This window comes from Talpa occidentalis, unplaced genomic scaffold (genome assembly GCF_014898055.3).
Source record: "Talpa occidentalis isolate TD23 unplaced genomic scaffold, MPIMG_talOcc4v2.1 talOcc4.14, whole genome shotgun sequence".
NCBI classification, from domain to species: Eukaryota; Metazoa; Chordata; class Mammalia; order Eulipotyphla; family Talpidae; genus Talpa; species Talpa occidentalis.
Genome location: NW_023601433.1, coordinates 42,939,280 through 42,948,187, shown reverse-complemented (window position 1 = coordinate 42,948,187; position 8,908 = coordinate 42,939,280). Strand labels below are relative to the sequence as shown.

Below are 8,908 nucleotides of genomic sequence, written 5' to 3'. Positions count from 1 at the left end.
TGGAGATATAAATAGCCACAGTTACAGTTCAAAATACATGCTATTGGGACTGTCATGGGAAACGTATTTTCTAAATGGCAGAGAAATCTGCCATGGCCCAAGTTAATTATCTACTGAAGTTGCTACCTGAGTGCCTACATCACAAAACATGACTCATTTGCTGTGTAAGATGCCTGTCTTCTCAGGCATCTGAATGTTAACTGATGGTAGTGATATAAAGAATTAATAGTAATTGCAAAGTAAAAGTGTAAGTGACTTGGGATCTACTGATTATGTAACACTTCATTTTCCCCCAAATATAACTATATTTAGAAATATTCAAATATGACATTGTTACTCTACATAGGCTGTCTTATCTCAGCATCAAGGGCTTCTGCTGAATACTGGAGGAGCTCCTTACATTATGCAATCTAACTTTTAAAGTCCATTCAAAGATGAGTTCAACCAGTGTGTCAGTGCTTGCAAATGAAGCTAGGAAATCCTGTAGTCTATTCTCCAGACCTTGTCTGACTTAGGAGAAAATTATTTCCCAGAGAATTTTCATGGCTGATTTTGTGATATATTTTACATGCATTGATGCCATTATACCGTGATTTTGAGTTTTAAAGGGCTAATATACATTTTTTGAAAGCAGTATTTAAGTGTATTAAAAAGTGGTTTATGTCACTTTAATGGGTTCTTCTACTAAGATTTTACTCAATTGTCTTTCAGATTCAAAATAAACAGATTTAAGACCCTATGTTTAAATGTTTCTAAAAAATGATATGCTTGTGGCATATCTTTTGCCTTAAAATACCCTTTTTTGGTTTATATAGATTATGCTGCTCATTACCACAGAACCACACAATATTCTGTAATAAAGTTCAAGGCAGATGTAGATTTCCTATTCTAATTAAAAATTTTTACCTCAAGTCAAGAAAGGAAAACTGATTTATTTAATGCAAGCATTTGAAGTTGTATTGACATGGGGAAGGAGCAGCTAACAGACTGATGGATTAAAAAAAAGTTCACTGTAAAATTACATATCAATTGTTAATAGTAAGTAGGGACAGTGTGAATATCCCTGACAAATTATGGATTAATCTGGAGATTAACAAAGTCCATAGATAATCCATAATCCAGTCATTTTTCCGACCTCTTAAGTAATTTACAAATATAATTTCATCATATTCTTGTCCCTTTTAAATTACTGAGGGTTCATAACTTTTGAGGAAAATGCAGGCCGACAACTGAAACATTAACTAGGGATCTAGAGTTGATAAACTGAAAATTTGTATCATTTTTAATCATTTATATTGTAATCAATACCACTGCTGCCAAACACCTAAAATGAAAGCATTAAATAGCATTCTCATCCCTCATTTCTAGAACCAGAAATGATGAAGGGGTAAAAAGTATTCCATTCATTGTTGCCTCTGACCCTGGTCTCTAACAGGAAAGGCGTGTCACACTTCTCACACTGTTCCCTATGAAGAAAAGGCAAGCAAATGTGGGTGACTCAGGACTTCTAGTGGCCTACAAACAACTGAACATTTTTCTGAATGATTCCACATATACACTGGAATCAGGAAGAGAAACACTACTCCACTAACCAAATAGATCTATAAATCATATGCAAAACAACTTTGAGTAATGAAGGACTTTAAAGTCTAGGAATTAAAAGGAGTTCCATATTTTCCCTTTAACTTTTTTTTTCCTCCTTGGGGAATAAACAAAGACATCTGCCACATCAAGAGTCTTTTTTTTTTTTAAACTGAAAACTTAATGCAATCATCAAAGTTTACTTTGGGAAAAGCTTTTGATTTCTTAAAAATGACTTCTGCAAGCCACACTATTTTAAACTTTACTAAAAACTAACCTAGCATTAAGTTATAAAACAAAAATTAAGCTTCACATCTTTTAACCTAATTAAATGAAACATTTAAGTTATAATCTATAATTGACTTATTAAGAATACTGTTTCTCGAATAGCCTTAAACTGGCTACTAACAAAAAATACATACAGTGATGGGCATTCCGAGTTACTGGACCACCCATAATGAAGATATTCCACTACACATTAGCTGTTGCTGTTAAATTTAAAACAGTAATTCTATGTATACCCTATCCTGAAGCTCTGTAAATTTTACAACTTCCCTTCATAGAGAAGTCTGCCAAGCCATTAATCAATAAAAAGAGTAAAAGCTGCAAACATCTAGGAAATTTCTCAGTACGTGATAGTAGACAGTCGTTTATAAATTATCGCAGTGCTTTCCACATTTTCTCTCTATAAATTTAGGTTTCAGGACATCAATAAAGCTCACACATGGCTTTGGCTATGCCTTTATTTGAAAGCTTTCTAAAGGGCAGGCTTTCTTCTTTTTTCTGGTGACTTCAGTGCATTTTACATGGCCCAACATGGCTTGTTTTATTCCAAAGCTTTCCAGAGAGTAGCTTCATGTCTTGACAGTTTTTCAATGTTGTCAGTTACTATCTTCTCCTTTCCATCTACTACTACAGAACGGCTGTATCTATCGCAAGCTGAAAAACAAACAAGTACTTTTTGGCTGTACTTTGTTCGGCTCTTCTCTTTATCTGTTTCCCTGTCCAGTTGCCCTTTCTCCAATCCCTAGCACTTTTTTTTTTTTTTCCCTATCATCAGTTGCCTTTTTGTTTCTTGTCTTTTTAGCTCCTGTTCTTCTCCTGCAGTTCCAGTCAAACTCCAACCCCAAACCCACACATCCTTCTGTCACATTTCCATTAGTGATTAAAACAATAGCCATTCTAAACTTATTTTAAAAAATTAAAAAAGGCCTCAGAAAATGTTCAGTGCTCCCAATTTTATTTTTATTTAATGCTAAAAGTTAAAGAAAAATAAGGTATTGTAAATCTGACAAATGACAGAATGCAGGTGATATTTCCATAGCGTGATTTTAAAATATAATGCTGATATCTGAGAATACACTCACTTCAATTGACATGAGTTTCATCATATATAGAAAAAGTATCACCTTCAACTTAAAAAAAAGTAAAGGTTAAAAGGTGGCACACTTTTAAAATACTTGGTGGCCAAGGAAAGGTATATAGTAAAAGTTGTAAACCATGTGTACGTTCTCATAACTTTTAACGTGAGGCCACATGAAAGACAGTACATCTGTTAAATTCTATAAATTGTTAAAACAAAAAAGGGAAAGCTTCAACACCCCATCCCCTAATATTTTGAGTATTAAAAGCACAGCTGAAACATTGGGATTTGAAATCTGATACTGCCCATGTACAGTAAGTAGCTTTCTGACATTTTTATCCAGCTGTGGAGAATCTCTGCACTGTCATCAGGTACAACAAAAGATTAAATCCATGTCCCAATGTTAACTTTTAAACTTAAGAGAATGCCAAAAAAATAACCCAGAACAACACTTTCCAGCTGCAAGTTTCCACAAAGGCCACCCAAGGGCCAGTCATGCAGATCTTATTTTGTAATATTTACCTCAGTACACAGACCTTTAAAGCCTCATATACTCCCCCTTAAACACCAGCACAGAGAAACCATAGATTTTCTTTTCCAGAGCTGGATAGGATTAAGTCAGAATAGCAGGAATGGTGCTTTATTAATCTATTTAGAAAGCTTATCTGTATTAAGATTGCAAAACATACAGATAGCTACCACAATTAGGTCAAATGACTGATCAACTTGTTAACATCTATGAGGTCAAATTCCAGTTTATAATAAAGTGCCTAGATACACATTTATACAACATACCGTTAAGAGTAGTCGAATTCTTTACAAATGTCTTTATGGGCATGTAAAATTGACACTGTGTTTCTGCATGTGTGCATTTACATAAGAGAAACCAGTCTGATCTGAGTCATAGATACTCCAATTAAAAAAAAAGTGTAACAACAAACTGGTTAATCATGCAAGGCTGTTTGTAATATTAACATGACTGGTAACATGAATTTGCACAGCATTAATAATAGGTGCACTCATTAAAAACACTACGAAAAATACTGTATTTGGTGCAGTATCTGATTTTCAAGTGTTAATAACTCGACCATTAAAAAAAATTTGAGCAGTTTAAAAGAGACAAAACATAACTGAAAAAAGAATCCAAAGTGGGTAACAATCTGTATTTTAATTTAAAATAGAATCTAGATTGTGAACAATACACATTAATTTGTAGTAGACCTCTAAGCCATGATTCAGTCTAATTATAGGGCCAAGTTACAAACACCTGAACATAAAGGATTTAAAATAGTGTTTCTGTCAATGTTAAATCATAACAGCATGAAAGAAAAATCAACATTACTGTGAGACAACTATATCTAATAACTGATAATTTATTGGTTTAAAAAATCATTTTACTGATGCAAAAAATGTGATCAAAAGAAATTAGTTTACAAAAGTCTTCTAAAAATAGTTTTGAGAGGTGGGGCCTGTCTAATATGTAAAACCCTTTAATTTTCACCAGTTTTATCATTTTTTTTCCCCAGAAACAGTATTATTCACTTGGTATTTCAAACACATGTAAGAAGGAAATTACAGGTTTCCTCCACCCCCATTTGGGCTGTCACTGATATGCCCACGGGCAGTCCTGGCAGCACCATGCGGTTGTTACTGTCATTGTACCATACTGTCGTTAGCACTCACTAGAAACGGTGTAGGTGATAGTATCAACAGCAATAGCACTACAGGTAAATGATAAACAAAACACAAACGAAACTAGTCCCACAATCTCCAAGTTCACCTGAACTGTAACTTCTCTTGACTCTTCAAAGGAAAGGACAACAGCAACAACAAACAGAGCACTAGGGTGTTTCCAAAGGTGAAGTGGCACTGCAGAGCCAGGCTCTGTTCAAAGATGGCAGTGCCACCTTGTACACACCACCATCCATTATCCCTGCCTTCTGTCACTGAATAATTGTGTGTATTATGTAACCAAAGAGCATGCAGCATTGTAATCTTACAACTGAACACGTGGGCAAGTGAACAGTGGTCAACTTTGCCTTAAATTCCCCTTCCCCCCAAATCAAAACCTCTCCGGAGCAACTCTCCGGCAGCCATCAATATCCCAACAACTGAACTTTAAGAAAGAAACAGGGAAATATTCAAAATCTACTTTCCTATTCCCCTGAAAGGACAACGACTGGGGGAAAACTTGGGTGGTATTCCCTAGCGGCGTGCCCACTTCACAACAGTGCCCCTTTCACTCATTTCCTTTCCTTCTCCACCAATGGGCCTCCAGCCTGAGAGAGGGGCCAGCAATGAGGAATAACAGACAGTAAGGCAATCTTACTATGTCAGAAAATGTATTTGGTTTTTTTCTTCTTTTTAAAATAAGTGCATACAAATACAGCTAGAAGCATTTCTGATTTGCCAAGTGCTCTAAAAAAGCAGCGCAAGTCACAGCCTACATAGAACAGTAACTGTCACCAAGATAATAATGCACAAAGATATGCTAATAACATTAACAAAAGAAGAAAATACCTTTATAAGTACATACCTTTTTGATGTCAAAAAAAAAAAATAGAAACACAATGTATTCAAAAAAAAAATCAAAATTATACAACCATGTTTATGAAGTCTACAGTTCCCATGTCTTGGATATATATATATTTATATATATATATGGAGATCTATGTACAATTCAAACAGTTTTAAAGGTAATCATTGGGTTTTTCTGAAACCCAAAAGTCACGAGTCTCTCTCCTTTTTCACTTTCACATCTCCAGCAAGGATGGTTGCAATTTCCCCTTGCATAAAGGCCCAGGGGACATTGGAGCCCACAAGAGGGCATTTTTCCCCACTGGGACAATAGACCTCTCCACTTGCTCCCTGCTGTTTGATGCTTTGTCTGGAGCAAGGGAAGCAGAACTTGTGCGAAGGGACAGACGGGCACTGCACAAAGTGGGTGTCCTCCAGCCGCTCATGGCAGAGGGTACAGCACAGGGGGGCACTAGCTGCCAGAGAGGAGTCCGGGAGGCTGGCAGGGTGCACTGGCTCCAGTCCTCCTGTGCTGCCAGCCCCCTGGCCCCCCACCTCTCTGGGGCCTAGCCTTCTTTGGTTCATAGAGGACGGAGAGGGTGGGCTGCTACTATTCCTCCTGGTAGTGGAGTGAACCTGGTTGGCATCTTTCGAAGCATGACTGCCCCCTGCATTGTCTGCTACTAAGATCAGGGCTGCCATGGGGGACTGGCCATTCTGGGCAGCTTCAGGCGGTGTGGTCCGGTTGGAATGAGGAGAGGCAGTGGGTGGTGGTGGAGACACAAAAGAAGATGTAGGAGTAATGGGAATCTTGAGCCCTTCTGTGGATGTGGACAGCCAAGGCTGTGCCTCTCCATTGATCTTAGGGGGGCCAACTTCACCTTCTGGTTCTGGAGAAGGTTTCCTTTTCCTTGCTGTTCTTGCTACTGGAAAAAAAAAAAAAAAAGAAAAAGAAAAAAAAAAAAGGAACTAAGTGAACATGCACAGTAACAAGGACCATTTTTACTAACAAAACCCACCAAGGCGTTTCTATTCTCCAAACACTTGTATATACAAAAACTCACAGGAGTTTCAAGTGCACGTGCAACTTAAAACAGGTAGGACTCAGGAAGCTGAGGTCGTTACACCACTGAAAAGCACAGCAAATGGCATGCGAGGACGATGGCCTCCATTTACACATGCATGCATGTACCCAGAGTGTACTGTGCATGATTATTAATGTCCCCCAACGGGTTAAAGGGTGACTGGTGCCCTCATGCTCCCATCCAAGAATGTGCTAGGAAAGGAAAACCCTGTGTCAGTGCCTATCAGCCCCGTCTGACTCATCTCTGTTATGCTGCTTCAGCACAAGAACACGTTGCCACTAAGCACTGGTTCCGCCTCAGGCAGATCAGGAAGTTGAGTGTTTGTTGTTTCTAGGCTGGGGCAGAACAGTGACTGGAAAGAGCACCCCCTCCTCTGCTCTCTGCCCCCTTTCCTCCCCTAGACCCCCTCACTCCACAGCCGCCCCTACCTGCTTTAGACCCGTTGGCCCCGTTGGCCTCGAAACCCAACAACCTGCCTGCAGTCAGGGCCGGTTCCTTCTTAAACTTGCTCTCGTAGGGTCCCGAGTGGCCGTGGTGCAGCGCCAGCAGCGTGTCTCGCACGGTCTTGGGCCTGTTGACCCAGTCCTGCTCTCCGGGCCCGCGGCCCTTGCCGGCGCCCTCGGCGCCCAGTTCGGTGGCCCCGGGCGCGGTGGAGAGGCTGTCCGCGGGGCCGCGGTGCGAAGGCGGCGGCGGCTGCTTCTCCTTGGCCGCCGCCTCGCGCTGCTCGTGCTCCACGGCCGCGCTGCTCGACACGGACGCCGGCCGCTTGTGCGCGCCCAGTTCCGAGGGCTGCGCCGAGCCCAGGCCCGCGGCCGCCGCCCCGGACACCGCGGCCAGGGAGGCGGCGGCGCGGCCGCCCAGCCCGAGCGCGGCGGGCAGCGGCGTGGCCGAGCCGTTCATGAGCGGCACCAGGGTGGGCGGCACGGCGTGGCCGCGCCGCGGGTTCGGGCTCTGCCGGTTCAGCTCGGGGGGCTCCTCCAGCTTGGAGAAGCCGTTGGGCACCAGGATGCCGTTGACGGGCGGCGGCTGCGGCGTCGGCGGCTGCGCCAAGCCCGCGCCCGCGCGGCTGCCGCCAAAGTCCGAGCCGAGGCGCGAGGGCCGCTCGGCGGCGGCCGCCAGGGGGTAGCGCTCCAGGGCCTGCGGGGCCCGCGGGGCGGCCTCGGGGCCGCCGTGGCCGAGCTGCTGCTGCTGCTGCAGGAGGATGTCCTTGGCCGAGAGCGGCGGCGGCTTGGCGGCGGCGGGCGCCGCGGGGCCGGGCGGGGAGCGGCCCTCGGGGAAGCAGCCGTGCGCCCGCTTGAGCTGCCGCGCGGTCTCGATGACGAACTCGACGCGGTCGGCGCCCTCGTAGTTGACGCAGCCGCGGCACACGGGCTCCGTGAAGTCCCAGATCATGGCCCAGGGCATGCGGGGCAGGTCACACAGGTAGCAGGACTGGCGCCGGGACGCGGCCGCCACCGCCACCGCCGCGGCCATGTCCGAGGAGCCCGCGGCGCCCGAGGAGGAGGAGGAGGAGGAGGGGGCGCCGCCGCCCCCCGCCGGCACCACGCGCGCCCTCCTCCCCCCCCAACCCCGCGTCTCCCCCACCAGCGGCGGCGGCGGCCGCAGGGGCGGCGGCGGCGGCAAAGCCCGCGAAGGCTCGGCGCCCGCGCAGCGCCCCCGGGGCACGAGGGGCGGCGGGCGCGGGGCGAGGGGCTGCAGCCGCGGCAGCACGTCCCCCCGGCCGGCGCGGGCGCGGGCGGGCGGCGGGGCGGCGCGGCGCGGCGGGCGCGGCGGCGGCGGGGCTTCGGCCGGGGCCGCGGCCGGCCTCCAGACCGGGGCGAAGACGGGCCGCGCGGGTGCGGGGGAGCGCAGCAGGTCGCGGCGGCGGCCGGCGCGGAGTGCGGAGCGGGGGGCGGGGAAGGCGGGGGGCGGGGGCGGAGGGCAGCCGCCGGGGCAGGCTCAGCCCGAGCGCCGGGGCATGCCGCGCCGGAGCGGCGGCGGCTGCGGCCGGGCGGCGTGGAGCTCGGGCGCGGCGCGGGCCCGGGTGGTTCCGCTGCTCTCTCACAGCTCCTGGCGTCGCCGCTCTCCAGCGCCCGCGTCAGCGCCCAGCCCGCGTCAGCTCCGCCGCCGCCGTCGCTGCTGCTGCTGCCGCCGCGGCCGCTCCACTGCTACAGTCTTGATTCTTCGACAGCCTCGCACGGCGCCTGCGCGGGCCTCCTCCCCTCGCGCGCGCGCGCTCCCGCCCTCCCCCGCGCCCTCCCCCCAGCCCCCCCCCCCCCGCCCCGCGCGGAGGACGAGCGCCGCCGGGAGAGCGGGCTCCGCGGCTCCCGCCCGCCGGCCAGCGCCGCCCAGAGCCTCGCGGCCGGGGCCCCGACGGGAACGC

General features: G+C 47.2%; 1 protein-coding gene across 2 annotated transcripts; it reads right to left on the bottom strand.

The window, feature by feature from the left end:
* Positions 1-2,804: 2,804 nt before the first annotated feature.
* Positions 2,805-8,698, bottom strand: IRF2BP2 (interferon regulatory factor 2 binding protein 2). 2 transcript variants are annotated; one of them, XM_037510400.2, is made up of 2 exons: positions 6,975-8,698; positions 2,805-6,387 (listed from the first exon to the last, which is right to left on the bottom strand). In XM_037510400.2, exons 1-2 carry the CDS (start codon positions 8,017-8,019, stop codon positions 5,672-5,674), a joined length of 1,761 nt encoding a protein of 586 aa, XP_037366297.1. In that variant the 5' UTR covers positions 8,020-8,698; the 3' UTR covers positions 2,805-5,671. The 2 variants fall into 2 exon arrangements, with proteins under 2 accessions (XP_037366297.1, XP_037366299.1); XM_037510402.2 differs by having other exon boundaries at positions 7,023-8,051.
* Between the last annotated feature and the right edge of the window lie 210 nt (positions 8,699-8,908).